This window comes from Salvelinus fontinalis, chromosome 36, assembly GCF_029448725.1.
Source record: "Salvelinus fontinalis isolate EN_2023a chromosome 36, ASM2944872v1, whole genome shotgun sequence".
In the NCBI taxonomy this organism is placed as follows: Eukaryota; Metazoa; Chordata; class Actinopteri; order Salmoniformes; family Salmonidae; genus Salvelinus; species Salvelinus fontinalis.
In genome coordinates, this window is record NC_074700.1 from 5,486,402 (window position 1) to 5,510,575 (window position 24,174).

Below are 24,174 nucleotides of genomic sequence, written 5' to 3' on the forward strand. Positions count from 1 at the left end.
AGGAAGCAACACTGATTGACAATAAATGTCACATGCTGTTGTGCAAATGGAATAGACAACAGGTGGAAATTATAGGCAGGTGGAAATTATAGGCAATTAACAAGACACCCCCAGTAAAGGAGTGGTTCTGCAGGTGGTGACCAGAGACCACTTCTCAGTTCCTATGCTTCCTGGCTGATGTTTTGGTCACTTTTGAATGCTGGTGGTGCTTTCACTCTAGTGGTAGCATGAGACGGAGTCTACAACCCACACAAGTGGCTCAGGTAGTGCAGCTCATCCAGGATGGCACATCAATGCAAGCTGTGGCAAGAAGGTTTGCTGTGTCTGTCAGCGTAGTGTCCAGAGCATGGAGGCGCTACCAGGAGACAGGCCAGTACATCAGGAGACGTGGAGGAGGCCGTAGGAGGGCAACAACCCAGCAGCAGGACCGCTACCTCCGCCTTTGTGCAAGGAGGAGCAGGAGGAGCACTGCCAGAGCCCTGCAAAATGACCTCCAGCAGGCCACAAATGTGCATGTGTCTGCTCAAACGGTCAGAAACAGACTCCATGAGGGTGGTATGAGGGCCCGACGTCCACAGGTGGGGGTTGTGCTTACAGCCCAACACCGTGCAGGACGTTTGGCATTTGCCAGAGAACACCAAGATTGGCAAATTCGCCACTGGCACCCTGTGCTCTTCACAGATGAAAGCAGGTTCACACTGAGCACATGTGACAGACGTGACAGAGTCTTGAGATGCCGTGGAGAACGTTCTGCTGCCTGCAACATCCTCCAGCATGACTGGTTTGGCGGTGGGTCAGTCATGGTGTGGGGTGGCATTTCTTTGTGGGGCCGCACAGCCCTCCATGTGCTCGCCAGAGGTAGCCTGACTGCCATTAGGTACCGAGATGAGATCCTCAGACCCCCTTGTGAGACCATATGCTGGTGCGGTTGGCCCTGGGTTCCTCCTAATGCAAGACAATGCTAGACCTCATGTGGCTGGAGTGTGTCAGCAGTTCCTGCAAGAGGAAGGCATTGATGCTATGGACTGGCCCGCCCGTTCCCCAGACCTGAATCCAATTGAGCACATCTGGGACATCATGTCTTGCTCCATCCACCAACGCCACGTTGCACCACAGACTGTCCAAGAGTTGGCGGATGCTTTAGTCCAGGTCTGGGAGGAGATCGCTCAGGAGACCATCCGCCACCTCATCAGGAGCATGCCCAGGCGTTGTAGGGAGGTCATACAGGCACGTGGAGGCCACACACACTACTGAGCCTCATTTTGACTTGTTTTAAGGACATTACATCAAAGTTGGATCAGCCTGTAGTGTGGTTTTCCACTTTAATTTTGAGTGTGACTCCAAATCCAGACCTCCATGGGTTGATAAATTTGATTTCCATTGATAATTTTTGTGTGATTTTGTTGTCAGCACATTCAACTATGTAAAGAAAAAAGTATTTAATAAGAATATTTCATTCATTCAGATCTAGGATGTGTTATTTTAGTGTTCCCTTTATTTTTTTGAGCAGTGTATTTAAAAAAAATAATGACAAACCAGTAATGACATCTTTCGTGGGGGAAAAAAATGCCTTCTCTTCAATCTAAGCCTACAGGAAAGTGTGTGCCCTCAGGCCAGGAGGGAAGCAAAAGTCATTCTGCTACCCAAGAATAGCAAAGCACCCTTTTACTGGTTCAAACAGCCAAACAATCAGCCGGCTACCGACCATTAGTAAACTTTTGGAAAAAATTGTGCTTGTCCAGATACAATGCCGTTTCACAGTAAACAAATGAACGACTGACTTTTAGCATGCTTATAAGGAAAGGGACTCAACATGTGGAGACTTTTATTTCCCTCACCAACTTTAAACATCTGCTATCTGAGCAGCTAACCGATCGCTGCAGCTGTACATAGTCCATCTGTAAACAACCCACCCAATTTACCTACCTCATCCCCTTACTGTTTTTATTTATTTATTTTTCTGCTCATTTGCACACCAGTATCTCTACTTGCTCATGATCATCTGATGATTCATCACTCCAGTGTTAATCTGCTAAATTGTAATTATTCACTCCTATGGAATATTTATTGCCTACCTCATGCCTTTTGCACACAATGTACATAGACTCATTTTGTGTTTTTTTCCTACTATGTTATTGACTTGTTCATTGTTTACTCCATGTGTAACTCTGTGTTGTTGTCTGTTCACACTGCTATGCTTTATCTTCGCAGTTGTAAATGAGAACTTGTTCTCAACTAGCCTACCTGGTTAAATAAAGGTGAAATAAAATAAATAAATAAATGTAATGCACTGACACAAATGACTGATGATTGGCTGCAAGAAATTGGTAATAAGATTTTAGGAGCAGTTTTGTTAGACTTCAGTGCAGCTTTTGAAATTAGCATTCATAGTTTTTTCAGCAGCAGACTTGCTTTGCATCCTCTGCCATATCATGGATTGAGAGTTACCTAACGGAAGTGCATCTAACGTAAACCTGGTCAATTTTTGGCATACCTCAAGGTAGTTGTCTTGGCCCCTTTTTTCAATTTTTTTTTTTTACTAACGATCTACCACTGGCCTTGAGTAAAGCCTGTGTGTCTATGTATGCTGATGACTCAAAATTATACATGTCTGCTACCAGAGAAAGTTATATCACTGCAACCCTTAACAAAGAGCTGCTGTCAGTTTTAGAATGGGTGGCTAGTAGTAAGATAGTCCTAAATTATATAAAAAACTAAAAGCATTGTATTTGAGACGAATCATTCGCTTAACCCTAAACCTTATCCACATCTTGTAATGAATCTGGCAATTGAGCAAGTTGAGGAGACTAAACTGTTTACTGTAAGCCTAGATTGTAAACTGACATGGTCAAACATATTGATGAGGAGAGGTTTGTCTGTGATAAAGCTCTGCTCTCTTGACATCACAATCAAGAAAACAAGGCCTACAAGCCCTAGTTTTATCACACCTGGACTACTGCTCATTTATATTGTCAAGTGCCACAAAGATGGACATCGGCAAATTACAGTTGGCGCAGAACAGAGCAGCACGGTGGCCCTTAAAATATAACATGCATGTCAATGTCTCCTGGCTCAAAGTAGAGGAGAGATTGACTGCATCACTACCTCTCTTTTGTGAGAGGTATTGGCGTGTTGAAAGCATCAAACTGTCTGTTCAAACAGCTAACATACAGGTCAGACACACATTCATATCCCTCTAGATATGTCACCGGTTTCTTCACAGTCCTCAAGTCCAGAACAGACTCTCGGAAATACACAGGACTACATACAGCCATGACTACATGGAACTCTCTTCCACGTTAAGTAACTCAGTCAAGCAGTAAAATCCGATATACAAAAACCCTGTATAAAATAACACCTCACGCCACAACGCGGACTGTGAAGAGACATATACACACTCTACACAGACCCACACATTTTAATATTGTCATGTTGTATTTTAATGTGCTTTTCATACAGTACATTTGAGCAATGTACATACACTACCAGTCAAACGTTTGGACACACCTACTCATTCAAGAGTTTCTTTAATTTGACTGTTTTCTACATTGTGGAAAAATAGTGAAGACATCAAAACTATTAAATAACACATATGAATCATGTAGTAACCAAAAAAGTGTTTAACACATCAAAATATATTTGAGATTTGAGATTCTTCAAAGTAGCCACTCTTTGCCTCGATGACAGCTTTGCACACTCTTGGCATTCTCTCAACCAGCTTCATGAGGTCACCTGGAATGCATTTCAATTAACAGGTGTGCCTTGTTAATTTGTGTAATTTCTTTACTTCATAATGCATAGTAAAAAATAAAGAAAAACCCTTGAACGAGTAGGTGTGCCCAAACTTTTGACTGTTACTGTATGTGTAATCCACAATGTCGAGCAGGCTATTGTTTTACTATGATGTATTATTTTATTCCTGTTTGTACTCCAGGAAGAGTAGCGGCTGCCTTTTCAGCAGCTAATGGGGATCCTAATAAATACAAAAAAAAATGGTGGGATGTAAGTGTACATCCATCTTGGGAACTGTAGTTCGTTTACATGACATCTCATCTCCGTTCCAGGTTTTGCGGGAACCCCAGGCTACCTGTCCCCAGAGGTCCTGAGGAAAGACCCCTATGGGAAACCTGTGGATATGTGGGCCTGTGGTAAGGAACTTCCCAACATGGAACAATCTATTTGTCTTTGAGCAAAAGGCTAGTACCAACTACAAAGGACCTACATGGCTCTCACACAGACAATGAGTTCATCCAGTTGAATTAATCACTGCAGCCCACTCGTTACATAAACTCAAGGGCCACCTGGGCTTTAATGTCTACCACACACTCATTCACAACCTGTGCGTCTCTATATTTTGGGCCACAATGACTTATTTGTGTCGTTAGTGCTCTACTGACCAACCAAGGGCCCTTGAGCTCGTCCCGGTAACCTACCAGCAAATGAGCAACACAGTGCTGAAGTGCTTGGATTGTTTTTGTAACCACAGTGACATGATGATAAACCCTTATAGTGGGAGGAGTCTATGAAGAGGGAGTACTTTTCTGTCCTCTCTTGATCTCCTCATCCGTGTAACAATGAAAGCTGTTAACTTGTATGAAGTCCAGAGGATGTGAGTGGAGCTGGAGCGAGGAGTGGAGCGTACCCAATTTGACTGGAGCGTGGAGCTAGTTTCCCGAAGGCTGGCGCGTCAGCTCCAGTAGTGCTCACTTCACGAGCTCAGGGCATGCCCGGCCCAGCATGCATTTGTAGTCTTCTTGTGTGCTACTATAGCCCCTTGCTTTAGATACTGTCATTTAGGGTGCTAAATATTTTCATTAAGAAACTGATAAAACACACAGGTGAAAAATCAAGGTGACTTGCAAAGATGAGGAGGACCAAGAGCAAGAGAGGGAGTAGGTGATGTAGCGTCTACAACTAAATAATCATTTTGGAATCTGAAAAGACGGGTATCACGAAAGCATGATGGTGTGCTTACCTGCTAACAGAAAGGAATGAGGTGGGTAGCTAACTAAAGTGTGTCATTGTAGCAAAGTGTTTATAAACTAAAAATCTGATCTCTTAAAAGTTTCGTTCATTTTTGTTCTTATCTATACAATATGCCATCATTGAATAGGCCTGGCATATTACCTTTTTTAAGGAGCTTTCTGTTTTGATAGGGTTATTTTACCTAAAATCTAGGCCTACCTACAGAAAAATAAACAACGTATCCCTGCCCAGCATGGAAAGAGTGGCCCGAAAGGTGTTTAGCATCCACAGAGGCTCTGCATGCACTGAGAGGGTATTCTCCACTGCTAGCCTGCTCTCCAGGCTCCATCGCAGGAACTCTAGCCATGTTTCTAAAAATGGATTCAAAGGCATTGTAGATGGATCCTAATTAAGAATTTATCATTTAATATTATTCTAAGTAAGTCACAGCCTATATGTGCAATTTATAGACTATGATGATTAAATACAACAAAAAGTACTTTTCATTCAAATCATATGGTTTGGTTTCAATACTTCAAAACTAAATGGTAGGTCCAGGTAGTCACAAAAATAGATGGTTGTTGGTTAAATTGTGGATAAATTAGATTTTTTTTAATTTTAGTTTTTTAGAGGATTGGTTTTTAGTGGAGCGGTTGGAAACTACGTGGAGCGATGAGCCGCGCTCACATTCTCTGATTTAAGCCACTAAAAGTCATTACGCAGATATTATTGGGTCATACTGATTGTGCTTTCTCCTCTTGCTGAGATTTGAGTATAATTTTGAAATGACTTTTATTCATAATTGGTATCATCCTGATGACATGTTTGTGTCTCTGTCTCATCAGGTGTGATTCTCTACATTCTCCTGGTGGGCTACCCTCCCTTCTGGGACGAGGACCAGCACAGACTGTACCAGCAGATCAAGGCTGGGGCTTACGATGTGAGTACTGACACGACACACACATACTCTGTCACGTACAGTACATGCTTTCACACAGACACATTTATCTGTTTGCCAATCTGTCAGCAGTGTTTGACACTTACTGAGGAAATCTTTTTGGCAGAGTCTCACTGGCTTAAGGTATCACCAGTGGTAGAAAACGTACTCAATTTTCATACTTGAGTAAAAGTAAAGATGCTTTAATAGAAAACGACTCAAGTGAAAGTTACCCAGTAAAATACTATTGAGTAAAAGTATTTCATTTTAAATATACCTAAGTATCAAAAGTATACATTATAGCAAATTCCTTCTATTAAGCAAACCAGACAGAAACATATTCTTGTTTTTGTATTTATTTATGGGTAGTCAGAGGCACGCTTGAACACTCAGACATCATTTACAAACAAAGCATTTGTGTTTAGCGAGTTTGCCAGATCAGATGTAGTACGGATGACCAAGGACGTTCTCGTGCGTGAATTTGACCATTTTCCTGTCCAGCTAAGCATTCAAAATGTAATGAGTACTTTTGGGTGTCAGGGTGAAATGTATGGAGTGAAAAGTACGTTATTTTCTTTAGGAATGTTGTGAAGTAAAAGTTGTCAAAAATATAAATGGTAAAGTACAGACCCCCAAAAACGGCTTAAATAGTACTTTACACCACTGGGTATCACTGGAGTTGATTTCTATGGTTGTTATCTGACAGTATTTACATGAGATTAAGGCCATCCCCTCACTGTTTCTGAGACTTTGATCACGATCCCTTAACTTTAACAGGCAAAGCTAATCTCCTGTTTGAGTGACTGGAATTGAACATGTTTATCTTGCCTCTCCTCTTGCACAAGAAGGAAATGTGTTAGCCACTTGATTTCCACCCGACACAAGGGCCATACTTGACACATCCAGAATTCCAGTCTCTGTCTATTGGCTGAGCATTGCCTCTCCCAGCATGCTGTTGGAACACCACACACAGGCTATTTCCTCTTTGTCTGGCAGCCCTATCCCTGCTCTCCCCAGTCAATCGCAACGCCTCTCCCAGACAGATTGAGTTTTCGAACGGGGGAGGGGCAGAGAGGAGGAGGAGAGCGGCAGGGGGACAGCCCACTGCAATGGCTCAAGCCCAACTTGGCTCTGGAGACGAGCACCTTCTGCTCAGTGAATCTGTTTTTTTGGCAACCTTATGATGTTTTTTTGTTGCCAGTTTTCTCGCTGTCCTTGTTTCTCCAAGGACACGTTTTCAAACAAAGCTGAATGGAGGGAGTGAAAGAGGGAGGGAGGGATGGGAGGATAGATGAGTGGATGGATGGAATGACGGATGACGAGCCTCATTGCCTCTCTCGATGTTCTCCCCTTCAGTTTCCGTCCCCTGAGTGGGACACAGTGACCCCCGAGGCCAAAGACCTGATTAACAAGATGTTGACCATCAACCCTGTCAAGAGGGTCACCGCCACAGACGCACTCAAACACCCCTGGATCTGTGTACGTGTCTCACACACACACACACACACACACACACACACACACACACACACACACACACACACACACACACACACACACAGTCCAATGGTCCGATGAGCACACCTACAGACTCATGACGTTCTCCCCCTCTCTCACTGTCCTCTCTGCAGCAACGTTCCACTGTGGCGTCCATGATGCACAGACAGGAGACGGTGGAGTGCCTGAGGAAGTTCAACGCCAGGAGGAAGCTCAAGGTGAGGGAGTGTTTCTCACAGGACTTCACCAGATGTCGTGAGTGAGACCTTGAGAAAGTGACAACTTGACTTAAAACCCGAGCCCATGCTTGTCGTAGAGTGGACCCTGAGCACTAAATAATGTGCTCATTGGCATCATAATCTATCCACCCAATGTTGGACACCGTGTTAGGGATGAGGTGTGCCAAGTATTAAAGCCTCGAAGGTCAGTTTTTCAACTCACTGTTCCTTTTCCCTTCCTCAGGGTGCTATCCTCACCACCATGCTGGCAACACGCAACTTCTCAGGTAAGATACATCCACCTACTGTATTGTAGTTTCTTTCGCGGGGTCTCCCTTTGGCTCTATATGTCTGTGTTTTTGCATCTTCTCTCGCTCGCTCACTTAGTTGTGTTATTTCACCGAAACACTTGAGGAAAACAATGGGGAGAGAAATGAGGGATAGAGGGGTAGGTGTTAAAGGAAGGGCGGATAGAGTGAGAGAGGAACAAGGAGAAAACTGCACGAGAGAGTATGGAGTGACTAAATGTGAAAGAATAGTGAGTTGTAGGGGAGAACTCCAGGATGAATACGCTGTGGCCTTTAAAACTACCACTATCAGCCTGCTCTCAGTTCATATCAATAGAAACTGCCTGGAGACCAGTGGAGCGGTGCTGATCGATGTGGTTCAGACAATCTGGGCCTCTTAAAGGGCCATATGTCTGTTAGTTAAAAATATAGATTTTCTCTCGGGTGATGAGTGAAGGGGAAGGGAAGGGAAAAGGGGACACCTAGTCAGTTGCACAACTGAATGCATTCAAACGAAATATCTTCTGCGTTTATCCCAACCCCTCTGAATCAGAGTGGCTACTGGAGAAAAGATGTGGACTTCCCTTTCTCCTGCTTGCTTGTATTTATTTGGGCAATTTAGTTCAGGCAAGAAAAACACATTGTTTAATCTCTCTCTCCCTGTCAAGACTTTGGTTCTCTTGTTAACAGAAAATATTTTATTTAAATAGTTCATTGTTTTACATTTTCATTCCATATAGCCAAGACTTTACACCAGTGGTATTCAAAGTCGGGGTCACAACCCTTTATGGGGTCGCCCCACAAACAAAAAAACCTACAGATTATTATATGGGATCAATATACAAACTTTTTTGAGAAAGATGTTATTGAGTATGTATTTATTTATTTATTTTCATTTTGATGAGATAAAAACGCTATGAATTTAAGGTTATTTTTGGTAATGTAGAAATGTACTGATTTCTAACGTTGTCATTTGATTTGGAATGGGGTGGGTTCGCAAGGAATTATTTTTGGGAAAAATGGGGTCCCCAGAAATTCTGGCGGGAAAAAATGGTGTCCTCGCTGAAAAAGTTTGAATACCACTGCTTTACACCGTCTGTTTTATTTACATTTTGTTTTTTCTCCATTCTGTTTTTGGGATTGTGTAACCTTGTGAGGTAAGAGTCTCTGTCATGGAAAGAGGCATGCCTTGCCACTGCTCTCTACCCATGTGCCCGTCTTGGTAACTCGCACCCCTCTCAGACTAAACATTTTTACAAACACCTCTCTTCTTCCCTCTCTCATACACTCTTCATACACTGTGTGGCTATTGTGTGACAGCCCTGATCACTTTAACCAATCACGGAGCTTTTCCACGTGCCAGGAACCTCATCATTCTACCCAACCAGTCAATTAGCTCGCTCCATGAGTGGACTTTATTTGCATGTTGATTAAGGAGTCTGTGCTAACGTGTTCTCTATGGAGGGGTTGTCATTATCACATTAACAGGATGAATCTTCCTTAAGCAATACAAGGTCTCTATTTACAAGTGTGTGTGTTGCATTAAACCTACATTCTGTAGGACTGTCACAGTTTGCCCATAATTGGCTGTCTTCACTAGATTTAGTGGTGTGTGTGTGTGTCAATCAGAGGTGTCCTCGCTGACCTTGTCCCCTTGTCCTCTCTCCTTACAGCAGCCAAGAGCCTGCTCAACAAGAAAGCTGACGGCGTCAAGGTGAGTTATCTCATCTACTTCTGTGATCTTAACATCTGACAACACACATTGACACACATACACCTTTAGTTATGGATTCATGTAACTTATAACTTAACTTGTAACTGACAGTCTCAGAAGAGAAGTTGGAGTATTTCTACAGTACATTTGTTTCAGCTGCCAGCAGTGAAATGGTGTCAGTTTGAGTGCTACATGACTAACATACTGACTAGAACAGGCACCAGACGCGATTAGGACACGCAGGTTGAAATGTCAATACGACCTCTGAACCAACTACAGTTGAAGTCGGAAGTTTACATACACCTTAGCCAAATACATTTAAACTCAGATTTCAACAATTCCTGATATTTAATCCTAGTAAAAATCCCTTGTCTTAGGTCAGTTAGGATCACCACTTTATTTTAAGAATGTGAAATGTCAGAATAATAGTAGAGAGAATGATTTTAGTTCAGCTTTTATTTCTTTCATCACATTCCCAGTGGGTCAAAAGTTTACATACACTCAATTAGTATTTGCTGGCATTGCCTTTAAATTGTTTAACTTGGGTCAAACGTTTCGGGTAGCCTTCCACAAGCTTCCCACAATAATCACCAAGTTCCAAACTGCCTCTGGAAGCAACGTCAGCACAATAACTGTTGATCGGGAGCTTCATGAAATGGGTTTCTATGGCCAGGCAGCCACACGCAAGCCTATGGTCAGTGATGAATGGAGTGATGAATCACGCTTTACCATCTGACAGTCTGACGGACGAATCTGGGATTGTTGGATGCCAGGAGAACACTACCTGCCCGAATGCACAGTGCCAACTGTAAAGTTTGGTGGAGGAGGAATAATGCTCTGGGGCTATTTTTCATGGTTCAGACTAGGCTCCTCAGTTCCAGTGAAGGGACATTTTAATGCTACAGCATACAATGACGTTCTAGACCATTCTGTGCTTCCAATTTTGTGACAACATTTTGGGGAAGGCCCTTTCCTGTTTCAGCATGACAATGCCGCGGTGAACAAAGTGAGGTACATACTGAAATGGGTAGTTGAGATCAGTGTGGAAGAACTTGACTGGCCTGCACAGAGCCCTGACCTCAACCCCATTGAACACCTTTGGGATGAATTGGAATGTCGACTGTGAGCCAGGCCTAATCGCCCAAGATCAGTGCCCAACCTCCCCACAGAAATGTTCCAACATCTAGTGGAAAGCTTTCCCAGAAGAGTGGAGGCAGTTATAACACCAACTCTATATTAATGACCATGATTTTGAAATGAGATGTTCAACGAGCAGGTATCCACTTCACTTTCCTCATCAATCTACACACAATACCCCATAATGACAAAGCAAAAACAGGTTTTTAGATTTGTTTTTGCAAATTTATAATTCAGACCCTTTGTTGAGACTCGAAATTGAGCGCAGGTGCATCCTGTTTCCATTAATCATACTTGATATTTGTCAAACTTGATTGGAGTCCACCTGTGGTAAATTTAATTGATTGTTACATTACAGCCTTATTCTAAAATAGTTTTTTTCCCGCTCATCAGTCTACACAGAATACCCTATAATGACAAAGTAAAACTTGTTTTTAGAACATTTTGCAAATTTATCCCCCCCCCCAAAAAAGACCCTTTACTCAGTACTTTGTTGAAGCACCTTTGGCAGAGATTACAGCCCCGAGTCTTCTTGGGTATGACGCTACAAGCTTGGCACACTTGTATTTGGGGAATTTCTCCCTTTCTTCTTTGCAGGTCCCCTCAAGCTCTGTCAGGTTGGATGGCGGAACGTCGCTGCACAGCACTTTTTTTTAGGGCCATCGAAATGTTCGCTATTAAAATCAGATCCAACAATATCAAGGGACTAGAAATCCAGGGCTTAAAAACAAAGGCGTCAATGTATGCTGATGACTCAACTTGTCTTGAATTCGTAATATGGATCCCTGCACAGTCTCACTGAATTTCTGTAGATAGTTTCTGTAACCTCTCTAGATTAAAACAGAAGTATGGAGGCCAAAAATAACTTATGTATATTCTAAACACATTTTACATACAGTACATGGCACCCTTTTTTTTTTTTACACAGTAGTTACATAGGACAATTATTGTTCTTTTGAGATACATTACATGTAACTACTGTGCCAAATATGTCAAATGTGTTTAGAATGTACATACCAAGTTATTTTTGACCTCCGAGGAGGGGTGATGGATAAACCAATATATTCTTTAATACAGTTATCCAATGTGCTTATGGCAGGCAGTTTTTAAGCAGCTGTAGGAGGTTTAGCATCTCGGTACAAATGGGCAAATTATATATTTGCCTAAAACTCTTTCTAAATCTGTCTATCTACAGCCGTGTGAGTCATCGGTGTGTTTTGAAAGCACAGCAGGCAGCTTTTGAAGGATTATTTCAGGTATAGCACAGGGGTCCAGCATGTTACCCTCTTAAATGTCACTGCCTCTGAGGCTGTGTTGAAGAGTAGATAACCTAATGGACTGGGGAAATGGCAGGCATTACATTATTTAGTCCTGCCATCAATTTTGGTTTCCGTGTATGCTGAATCTTTAATGATTACAAATGTGTGCGGTAGGTAGCCTAGCAGTTGAGACCGTTGTGGCCAGTATCCGAAAGGTCGCTGGTTTGAATTCCCGAGCAGACGAGGTGAAAAATCTGTCGGTGCCCTTGAGCAAGACACTTAACCCTAATTGCCCCTGTAAGTCGCTCTGGATAAGAGTGCCTGCTAAATTACTCAAATGTAAATGTTTTTGTTAGAAAATACCCTTTCTCAAAGAGTATACTGTTAAGTCTAGGGTCTTGACTCTTGACACATACTGGTTGTGCTTTGGGGTTGAGATATTGTGATATTGGACCCAGTTTGTCTTGTTCTGTCTGAGACCGAGCCAATGCCAATATTGCTGGTATTCCTGTCCCTACTTTTTATCCAACCTTGCATCTACCACGGGTTGCCAGTTATGTGGTTGATTATAGAACACCCTAGTGCTGTCTAGTGGTTAGTTTCAGGGTGGTTCAATCGGCCATTTGTAGCCCCCTGGCCTAGGATAATTGTCTAGTATCTTGGTTTAATGAGCAACCCATTTTATAAGCCTCTTGATGTGTAGTTTGAGTTTCATGGCTAGCTCCCCACGTCTCCCTGTGGAGAACCTAGTTCTATGATCAGGTGCATTCCAGTTGGCCCATATTATCTAGTACTTTAAAAAAAAATCGTTTTACATAGCTGGGGTGCCCAATGACGCTTTTTGACCTTAATTTTTCCCCCCTTGACGTGCTTCCGATGCAGACGATGAGGTTCATGCCGACAGTAAAACCAGAAACTATCGGGCTGTCACAACGTTGTTTGACTTTAAATTTGAGCAGCATTGGATAATTGCACTACTACTGATTTTTTATTTATTTCTCATCTCTAGTTTAGAGTCACAATGGCACCAATTAGTTTGATTTAAGGCCTCCATAAACGACGTTAATAGTGTCAGTTTAGACTTCCTGGAAAGCATGAAAACAGTAGAGCGGAACAGCCGATCGCTTTCAAGTTCACGTTTACGAAGTTCTGTCTCAGCGAGGAACCCCTTTGCGTGTTTATTCTGCGTATAATCCTCCAGAATAATGGTGTATCGCTACAGGCTTGGAACCATCAGATTTGTCTCATGAAGTTATATTCTCTCACTAAACTGTATACCCTGCAGAGTATTTGCTCGTTAACTCCTGACATTTTCACTCCCGCAGCTGTGTATTCCCGGACACCTCTCCCGTCTCTCTCCCTGCTTGGACCACTGGTCCTTGTTCCTGATATCAATCGGCTGTTTCTTGTCTCCGTCTCTGTCCACTTACCTTGTAGATCAACAACAAGACCAATGTAGTCACCAGCCCCAAAGAGCCCCCCACTCTGGTACACTCTCTGTCTTTCTGCACGTCTGCCTGCCTGTCTGTCTCCTCCTCCATGCTCGGGCTGCTCACCCCACTCTAGCAACGTCTGTCTTTGTTTTGTTCCCCAGTGATGCCTCTTTTTAATATTGAATTTTTGTTCTCTTTATAGGCTGAAACATTTTTCTTTTTTTTAACCATACACATGCATTTACTTTTACTGTGGACAAGTAGACATTGCAGTTGGCATGTGGCCTTTTTGCTTGGAATGGTTCACCATTGCATGCTTCTGTGTGTGTGAACAGCTGTACATCCCAGGGTTCATGTTTTTACTTTCACTCCGCTTAAGCTTTCCCCCAAGTTACCAAGGAAACCAATGAGACATGCTGGTTGAAACACGCATGCGGGCTTCCTAAAATAGACCTCACACACGAGCAGTGAAACGCATCCTAAGATTACTCCGCTCGTGCCGTCCGTGTCACCCTGTCACCACACATGAGCTTCAACGTGACCGTGTCATGGCATGCCTTATGACAGCCTACCTGTCGGCACTGCCCAGAGGGAATCGACTCAGACTTACCGCAGTTTTATCTACGCGGTAGACATGTCAGGTCAGCCAAGAGGCCGATTTAACCAGCCCCAGGCAGAACCGTAGATGCATCCCTAGTATAATGTCACCATTTGTAAATAGATACAAAATATTAGCTTTGTTTTTCTGTCCTATTACGTATATAATAACATGGTAATAACCTCATGGCTTTTAAACAATGGCTATTACACTACTTCTAAAGTGATGCGGTTATCTATTTCTAGATGTGAGAAATGTGGCATGTTCACTCATCACACACACACACACACACACACACACACACACACACACACACACACACACACACACACACACACACACACACACACACACACACACACACACACACACACACACACACACACTGCCTGGAGTCAGCTCTAAGGGTCAACTGCACGCCTTGCTTTGACTGTACACACGTAAAATACCTTCCTGTAGTTTATATCCAGGAAGGGCCTGGTGACTAGCATGCTTCCTACTGCTGCACACCTCCCATCCTGTCTTGGTTGTTGTGTGTCTGTTTTTAAATATGAATATCATAGCCTTGTCTTCTGATGCCTTTAAATTGCACCAAGTTGACTACTCAAAGATCTCTCGTTTTCATGGGGAAAAGTTGGGCCATACTGCATTAAAGTCCTTAGCTATAGCCTCAGTGGTGCGTCATTTGTCCTTGATTTTATCCCCGAACGTGCCTTCTCCGAGGTTCCTTTGGTCTTTTTCTCTATTAACTATTTACCACACCAATTTCCTGTCTATTTAACCCCTTCTTCACCCTCTTCCTCCTTCCTCTCTGTGAATCAGGAGCCTCAAACCACTGTCATCCACAACCCAACTGAGGGAAACAAAGTAGTGAGTAAATGGAACAGTAGTGCCAAACGTGTTTGCTGTTGTGCTCTGGTTAGCAGAGTGATAAGCTAGTTGGTTTTAGTTGGTGTTTCTTACAAAGCCTTGTATAAAGTTGCATGCATGGTGCCTTGGTGTATGTCCTAACTGTTTGTTTCGTCTGCGCTTCACACAGACACCGGACTTAGGACTTTGTCAATATGTTTTATCTTATGTTCAACAAATGTGCATGCTGTATTTATACACGGAGTATATAAAACATTTAAGAACACCGTAAGAAGGATTTTTAAGACTTGAGACGATTGAGACATGGTGTACGTGTGCCGTTCAGAGGGTGAATGGGCCAAGACAAAACATGTAAGTGCCTTTGAACGGGGTACGGCAGTAGGTGCCAGGTGCAAAAGGTTTGTGTCAAGAACTGCAACGCTGCTGGGTTTTTCACACTCAACAGTTTCCCGTGTGTCTCAAGAATGGTCCCACCACCCAAAGGACGTCCAGCCGACTTGACACAACTGTAGGAAGCATTGGTGTCAACGTGGGCCGGCATCCCTGTGAAACGCATTCGACACCTTGTAGAGTCCAATGCCCCGACGAGCTAGAATGCGATCCGCTTTGACGAATGTGGATCCAGGCTATCTCCTTTAGATTTGTTGTAACGTTTTGTGTGTGAAGATGTTCACCTGGTTTTTTACTATCTTAGTGTTGGGAGTAGTACTGCTGGTGGCTTCCTGTTAAAATTACATGGTAAAGAACTAGACTCGACAAGCTTGTACCTGTGTGTGACCAAAGTGAGACGTCGACCTATATGCCGACCCAATGTCAACGATGATATTTTTGGTTGCGTGACTATAGCCCCAAAGAGTACGTTAAGTTATCCGAATCTGTTCTCTCAGCGGTTCCGAAGATAATCAGTTCCTTTGCCCAAACTATTTTACTCCTCTGACAATGCATCACTTCTCTTGTGCTCACGCTTTATGCAGTTTCAACAGCCGACAGGTGTCCATTGTTCTCAGCTGTTTGTTCTTGTCCAACAGGAGACCAGTGAGAGTGCAAACACCACCATGGAGGATGAGGACGTGAAAGGTAGGAGCACACACCTGTATTAGGCAAGTAGCTCTGTGTTGACTCTGCTCGGTCTAAGTGAAAGGGAATGTGTTATTATCACAGCACTGACGTGTTGGCATGTATTTATGTCGTACTGATTTTGCATCAATATGTATGCTATTAAAATGCCTGTTTTTGTTTGTATAATTTTGTTTGTATGAATTAATCAGGTAAGCATGTGTTTATCCAGGCATCCATCCTGCTTTTTCATTTAATATGCTTAATTAATCCACTTCATCTGTCCCATTATTTATTTATTTTACCCCCTTTTCATAATATCCAATTGCAATCTTATCTCATCATTGCAACTCCCGCAACGAGCTCGGGAGAGGCGAAGGTCGAGCCATGCGTCCTCCGAAACATGACCTGCCAAAACGCGCTTCTTAACACCCGCCCGCTTAACCCGGAAGCCAGCCACACTGTGTCGGAGGAGGAGGAAACACTGATCAACTGACTACCGAAGTCAGCCTGCAGGCGCCTGGCCCACCACAAGGAGTCGCTAGAGCACAATGAGCCAAGTAAAGGCCCTCCGGGCAAACCCTCCCCTATCCCGGACAACGCTGGGCCAAGTGTGCGCCGCCTTATGGGACTCCAGATCACAGCCGGTTGTGACACCTCAAGCACTGAGATGCAGTGCCTTAGACTGCTGCGCCACTCGGGGGAGGCCCCCTATCTGTCTATCATCTGATCATGCACTGCCATCCTCCAAACTTGTAACGCTATAATGTCTTTCTATATCAATAGATTTTAGCTGCAACCCTTTACTTACACTGTCAGTTCTGTGAATGATGTCATCTGTCTAACCGTGCATTTAAAAAAAGATGAAAGTTCCATTTTCACGTTATTTGTTTAACATTTGAGTCATTTAGCAGATGCTCTTATCCAGAGCAATTTAATGGAGCAATTAGGGTTAAGTGCCTTGCTCAAGGGCACGTCGACAGATGTTTCACCTCGTCGGCTCTGGGATTCGAACCAGCTACCTTTCGGTTACTGGCCCAATGCTCTTAACCGCTAGGCTACCTGCCAAAACCAATGGCATTGGAAGAACAATGGGTGAATTGTGGCCCAACTTTGTCAGTGGTGCATTTTACACCCACTCTGCTGAGCTAGTTAGTGACTCATTAGTGATTTGGAACTGTGTCTACAGTGGGTAATGGGAACTAACACAATGAGAGCAGGCTGAGTCTACAAAGAGAAGCCATGGGGGAGGTGTGGACACTGTGTACAGTCGTTTAGGGAGCTGAATCAGGCTCTGCTGCTGGCCTTGCATGATTTCCCATTTCGCTGCTGCCCTGCTGGTCCACTGAGCCAGAACAGTGTGTGTGTGCACAAGCTCCACCATTACAGATAGTCATTAGTAGCATTTGTTCACCTCCCTCTTCAACTGGATGGTTTTGCTTTTTTTTCGAAACCCAGAGGCACAACATTGCGAGACTACCGGGAACGCTTGCGAAGCAGACCAGGCTGGGGTTTGGGGTTAGAGAAGTCAGTGAGAGAAGTGAAATATTCTTCCATCGTTGTTCATTTTCTCGAAATCTGAAGGCACGAACTAGATTGGAGCCAATGTCTTAAGTAGTCGAACATGTTGTTACCTCAACCTCGTGAAAGTGACAAACCGACACGCTTTCACAGGGAGTGCCTTTGATTTGACGGCCTTCGCGTGCGCAGTTCGGCGCGAGACTACCGCTAGACCCGTTTTACGCGTTTCTGAGCACGAGCTTAGCTAGCTAAAGTCGCTATGACATGAACTGCAAGTGTGATCGGGGATTTCCTTGTATGACATCGTGACATCTGGGGAGCGTGACGATGACCCCAATCACAATAATTCATCTCCTCATTCTACACTCCGCCTTCAAAAGGCCTGAGACGGGGATGCAATTTCATTAGCCAATCCCATGAGCTACCTGCTTTGAATTTTAATAAGGAAATCTCATGAGCTACCTGCTTTGAATTTTAATAAGGAAATCTCATGAGCTACCTGCTTTGAATTTTAATAAGGAAATCTCATGAGCTACCTGCTTTGAACAGTCGTTCCTAGGTCCCCTAGCTGTGGCAGTTTGTGTGGAGAGAAAATGATGTTTCATTGCATTTGAGAGTTGCTTTCTGTCAATGTTTGCATTCCATGACGGATGATTACTGATGGGTTCTGGCTTTATGCAGTGTGACATGTCTCATTGCTGTTTGCTCCACCAACCGTGTCTGTGTTGCTCGGCATTTTCATATTCCCTTTGTTTTTCTTTGTTTGAAAGATGAAGGCATTGCATTTCCCAGTTTGACGTAGTCGTTCCATCACGTTGTGCGTGTGTAGGAGTTGGACGACTGTAGGATGTGGGTTTTTTGCGTAGTCTCGCCCTGTATTTTCGAATGTTCCGAATGAACAGAACCATGTTTCTGGCCACAACACATTCTGAAGCACCAACCCAACACGCAGGAACCTATCAGTGCCCAAGTGTCACTCACCCTGTAACATCAACACTTGCCAGAAAGAGGAGGCCTTACAACCATCCCAGCATACATTTTTCATTTGTTTTTTTAATTAACATTTTTCATGCCTTTCCTCCTCAGCATTGTGTTTCCAGAGCTCCCACTGAGAACAAGGCAATGTCACGCATCCTTCATTCACTCAACCTTTCATTTCTTTTCTCCATTTCACATTTTTGTTTTCGATCCCTCACCTCCATCCATCCACCCACCACTCATACCAATAACCCCTGACACCCTTGCCCAAGTCTCCCGTCCCTCCTCCCCAAGTTCCCCTTGCTTCTGGCGGGAGCACTCAGGCTCGTACCACTCCTCCTCCTCTTCCTCCTCTTCCTCCTGCTGGTATTCTCCCAGTGTTTGGCCCAGTAGGGAGGAATTGTGCCACTATGTTCTCAGGGCCCTGGTCGCCTGCCACCTGCTCCTCCTCTTCACCTCCTTCTTTGTGGTCTTATTCTCCGCCCACCCTGACGCCCACTGTGGGCCCTACCACACCCACACTCAGGGGCCTCAGCCTCAGCACCCCCTTGGGCCCCTGCCTAGCCCGGGCCCCATCGACATGCAGTGTAAGTTTGCCCAGAGTGAGGGAGAGGGCACAAACTTAAACAATTTTCCCCCAAAACCTACTACCCTCTGTGCCCCACTTTCCCTGAACGTCCCTCCATATCCTGTTGACCACTATCAGATATGCCTCATTTGAAGTCCACATTTGTTTAGGATATGACTTTTAGGATCATTTGGTGCACGTGGTGAGTGAAAATACATGCAAATAATTCCCTCGTTGTACATGGCACGAGATATCAAAGACTAAACAAAGGCACACACCCCGTTACTGTTTGTCATGGAGCCCTGTGAAAGAAGGGTCCTAAAAAGTACCCCTTACTGAGGTTGCACGTTGTGTAGGTTGGCCCGTTGTTGCACTCAGTGGCGCAAAGCAGCGCTTGTCTCCCATACAGGCATCCAGAATGTGTGTACTGTGCTGCCCCCTGGAGGTCATGGTCTGCCATTGGAGTAGTCAGTCTAACCAGGGGTTGCCAGATTATCAGTACTGTCTTCTCATAACAGTCTTTGGAAATGTATACAGTAATGCATTTACAATGTATTACACCTAGGTTGGGCATAGGGAAAAAAGTATTACTGCAGTGTTGATGCGTACGTAGAGAGTCGTCAGCTCCGGGGTTGACAGTGAACAGTCTAAAGGAGTGGGAGTACACTTTTAAGGACTAGTTTTGATAGATGTTTTTTCTTTGCACAGACAGCACTGAAGACTTCCAGAAAAGGAATGGTTTCATTGACCATTAGTCTCTACATTGACAGCGCATTTGATAAGTGGATTGCATTTTGTGTCGAAAATAATTAAACGTCCCTTCGGTAGAATCAGCGTGATCTGGACTATTCACACTCTCGCTTCTCCAGCTGTAGACCGTGTCCCGTTTCCTCAAATGAGGAACCTTTTCACTCTCATCAGGCTGAGACAGAGGCAGCCGGTAAAACACAGAGCCTCTAGAGTCTAGACGGAGGAAAAAGCTCACGCTCTGTTTCTCTCCTGTCAAAGCCGTGGATCAGGTTCTCATCTTATTGCTGCTTTATCCATCATTGATGTGTGTGCACCTCAATATACAGTCCCTCATGGCAAGCGACATATTAAAGAATACTAATGTTTCCTGAAAGAAGATATTTTGTCAACAAAGCAAAATTCTATTTTGTTTGCCGAGAGCCATTGATCTATTTCTGATTAGAAAATAACTGACAGGCAAAAACAGCTTTGTTTTCACTCCGTGTGCTATTGAGTGTTGTCAGGGGGACATACCGGCGGTATTTCTGTATTTTGAAAGTTATCTATCTTGAAAACGTGATTGCTGACATGCAAAACATTTTTGCGACTGTACCAACAACGGGCTAATGAAACAAATACCGAAAGATAGTTTTGGGGTGGAATTTCCCTTTAAGCTTTCCACTTGTGGAGGAGTTTAATTTCTTAGCAAACAGACTGCTAGAGGGCAAGGTCTGTCAGGTTTGTACGTGTTGCACGGGGCTGTATCAGACTAACTGACTAGTGGCCAATCACTGACGGCTAATGTAAGACTCAACTGGATTGTTGTTTGTCCACGGGAGTCTTCCTCACATTGGTGAACAACGTTCTGAGAAGTACACAGCACCCGAGGGGAACTGTTACTAATTTGCCTCCTTTGTGTTCTGTCAGTCACGCCGATTGGAAGTGTCAGAGGGGACAAAAGTGTCAAGGGTAAAGCGTTAAAGAAACAGCGTTGATCTTTTTCTCATTCCTGGGACTTTAATTCTCTACGTTTTAAGTGCACGTTACACTAAAAAAAGAAGAGTAACAGTCAATTCACTACCATTCCATTTGACATCTACCTCGAATAACAGATTTTCTAAACCACAAAACGTCTGCTTTGTTTTTCTTTACATCCATTACCTTGGCTACTTAACATGATTTCATTACCTCGCAAGTTATCTGTGGAAATGTTGTTGAAACGCACACACTCTCCCGTGTGTGTGTGTGTGTGTGTGTGTGTGTGTGTGTGTGTGTGTGTGTGTGTAAGTGTAAGTGTGTGTGTGTGTAAGTGTAAGTGGTGAACCTTGGCCCCTGAACCTATTGACTGTGTTGTGGGTCATATTGTCACCACTACTTCAACTTGTATTGGTCACATACACTGTATTTAGCAGATGTTATTGTGGGTGTGGTGAAATAAAATTGTATTTGTCACATGCGCCAAATACAACCTTAAAGTGAAATGCTTACTTACAAGGCCTTAACCAACAATGCAGTTTTAAGAAAAATAAGTGTTAAGGTATTTACTAAAATAAACGGAAGTAAAAAATGAATAAGGGGCAGCAATAAAATAACAGTAGTGAGACTATATACAGGAGATACCGGTACAGAGTCAGTGTGTGGGGGCACCGGTTAGTTGAGGTAATATGTACATGTAGGTAGAGGTAAAGTGACTATGCATAGATAATAAACAGAGAGTAGCAGCAGCGTAAAAATGTGGGTGGGGGCGACAACAATGAAAAAGTCAATGTAGCCATTTGATTAGCTGTTCAGGAGTCTTAATGGCTTGGGGGTAGAAACTGTTGTGAATGTTGACCGGTTTAAAGGTCTTACTCACATCGGCTACGGAGAGCGCATACTTCAGTGTTGCTTGCCTCAAAGCGAGCATCGTAGTTTAGCTCGTCTGGTAGGTTCGTGTCACTGGTCAGCTCGCGGCTGTGCTTCCCTTTGTAGTCCGTAATTGTTTGCAAGCCCTGCCACATCCGACGAGCGTCGGAGCCGGTGTAGTACGATTCAATTTTAGTCCTGTATTGACGCTTTGCCTGTTTGATGGTTCGTCGGAGGGCATAGCATGATTTCTTATAAGCGTCCGGGTTAGAGTTCCGCTCCTTAAAAGCAGCAGCTCTACCCTTTAGCTCAGTGCGGATTCTGCCTGTAACCCATGGCTTCTGGTTGGGGTATGTACGTACGGTCACTGTGGGGACGACGTCAACGATGCACTTATTGATGAAGCCAGTGACTGATGTGGTGTACTCCTCAATGCCATCGGAAGAATCCGGGAACACATTCCAGTCTGTGCTAGCAATACGTTCCTGTAGCTTAGCATCTGCGTCATCCTATTCCCCCCAGAAATGTCCGGGAACTTGCAGGTGCCTTGGAGGAAGAGTGGGGTAAACATCTCACAGCAAGAACTGGCAAATCTGTTGCAGTCCATGAGGAGGAGATGCACTGCAGTACTTAATGCAGCTGTTGGCCACACCAGATACTGACTTTTGATTTTGACCCCCCCCCCCCTCCCCCCCTTTGTTCAGGGACACATTCCATTTCTGTCAGTCACATGTCTGTGGAACTTGTTCAGTTTATGTCTGTTGTTGAATCTTATGTTCATCCAAATAGTTATACAAATAAACGCAGTTGACAGTGAGAGGACGTTTCTTTTTTTGCTGAGTTTACATATTAAATGATTAAAATAGTATGTAAACATTATTAAAGTGACCAGTGATTCCATGTCTACAGTATGTACATATGGAAGCAGCCTTTAAGGTGCAGGGTTGAGTAACCAGGTGGTTGCCGGCTAGTGACAGTGACTATGTTCAGGGCAGGGTACTGGGTGGAGATCAGCTAGTGATGGCTATTTAACAGTCTGGTGGCCTTGAGATAGAAGCTGTTTTTCAGACTCTCTGTCCCAGCTTTGATGCACCTGTACTGACCTCGCCTTCTGGATGATAGCGGGGTGAACAGGCAGTGGCTCGGGTGGTTGATGTCTTTGATGATCTTTTTGGCCTTCCTGTGACATCGGGGGGTGTATGTGTCCTGGAGGGCAGGTAGTTTGCCCCCGGTGATGTGTTGTGCAGACCTCACTACCCTCTGGAGAGCCTTACGGTTGTGGGCGGAGAAGCTGCCGTACCAGGCGGCGATACAGCCCGACAGGATGCTCTCAATGGTGCATCTTTGGTTAATGTAAATCCCTCAAACTGCTCTAAAGGAATTCATTTACTCCCTTGATTACTTAACACATCAGAGGTGTGTTACTCGAATCGCCTATGGTTGTGGGACAGTTCACTGTTAGGTTTGTAGCAACCTGTGGAAATGTATTTTTTTCTCTCTTCCTCCCCCTCTCAGCTCGTAAGCAGGAGATCATCAAAGTGACTGAGCAGCTGATTGAGGCCATCAACAATGGAGACTTTGAAGCCTACACGTTAGTGATCTTGGGTTTTTATCTACAGGGATCTACAACAGCGATCGCATACAGAGGCCCTACAATCTAGATATTTATCCATATGCCAACACTGCACCATTTGAAAACGTAATTGTTTGTGTTTCACTTTTGTCTCACAGGAAGATCTGTGATCCCGGGCTTACATCCTTTGAGCCAGAGGCTTTGGGAAACCTAGTCGAGGGAACCGACTTCCACAGATTCTACTTTGAGAACGGTAGAGCCCCTGCATTCCGTTATGCACCAATGACTGTAGAAGCATTAATTACCTTGACTGTGTACTGATTTGATCCATTTCCCTCCAATCCGCCTCTGTCATCCAGCTCTGTCCAGGGGCAAGCAAGGGCCCGTCCACACCATCCTGCTCAACCCCCACGTGCACCTGATCGGCGACGATGCGGCGTGCATCGCTTACATCCGCCTCACCCAGTACATGGACGCCAGCGGCATGCCACGCACCATGCAGTCGGAGGAGACCCGCATCTGGCACCGGCGTGACGCCAAGTGGCAGAACATCCACTTCCACCGCTCCGGCTCGCCCACTGTGCCCTCCAAATAAGTTGACTAGAGGTGGGATTATAGCCCTGTGCTGGCCTGGCCTGCTTTATCCAGTCATTCTGGAGCTATGTAGCTAGATTGGTTCTGCTTTGGCCCTGCTATCCCTACCTGGTCCCTGTCCTGTATATCTAACTTGATCCGCCTGCACTATGTAGCTGCTAGCCTGCTAATGTGTGGTGTTTGGTCTGCCTTTGTTCTGGTTTAGCCCTGATCATCCCTAGATAGTAAAGGTAGGTGACTGTAGGTGTGCTTATTCCACCCAACCTGCTTCATCCTGGAGCTATGTAGCTAGCTTAGTCTGCTTTGGTTCTCCTTTGGTCTTTCTCTACCTTGGCTGACCTCAAACACATTTTTACAACACAAGTTACTAATTAGCAAGTGTAAAATACATCAAT

General features: G+C 44.2%; 1 protein-coding gene across 10 annotated transcripts in view; it reads left to right on the forward strand.

The window, feature by feature from the left end:
• LOC129835072 (calcium/calmodulin-dependent protein kinase type II delta chain) overlaps nucleotides 1–24,174 on the forward strand; it is a 111,392-nt gene that overhangs the window by 86,242 nt on the left and 976 nt on the right. For 4 of the 10 annotated variants that reach the window (XM_055900428.1, XM_055900427.1, XM_055900436.1 and 1 more), the window contains 12 exons: nucleotides 4,065–4,148; nucleotides 5,811–5,905; nucleotides 7,259–7,381; nucleotides 7,534–7,617; nucleotides 7,862–7,904; nucleotides 9,578–9,618; nucleotides 13,452–13,502; nucleotides 14,868–14,915; nucleotides 15,944–15,992; nucleotides 23,128–23,203; nucleotides 23,344–23,438; nucleotides 23,545–23,791. In XM_055900428.1, the coding sequence (XP_055756403.1) occupies nucleotides 4,065–4,148; nucleotides 5,811–5,905; nucleotides 7,259–7,381; nucleotides 7,534–7,617; nucleotides 7,862–7,904; nucleotides 9,578–9,618; nucleotides 13,452–13,502; nucleotides 14,868–14,915; nucleotides 15,944–15,992; nucleotides 23,128–23,203; nucleotides 23,344–23,438; nucleotides 23,545–23,780 (1,025 nt within the window). In that variant the 3' untranslated portion in view covers nucleotides 23,781–23,791. The remainder of the gene's footprint in view (nucleotides 1–4,064; nucleotides 4,149–5,810; nucleotides 5,906–7,258; nucleotides 7,382–7,533; nucleotides 7,618–7,861; nucleotides 7,905–9,577; nucleotides 9,619–13,451; nucleotides 13,503–14,867; nucleotides 14,916–15,943; nucleotides 15,993–23,127; nucleotides 23,204–23,343; nucleotides 23,439–23,544; nucleotides 23,792–24,174) is intronic. The other 6 variants (XM_055900430.1, XM_055900429.1, XM_055900432.1 and 3 more) reach the window with 3 other exon arrangements.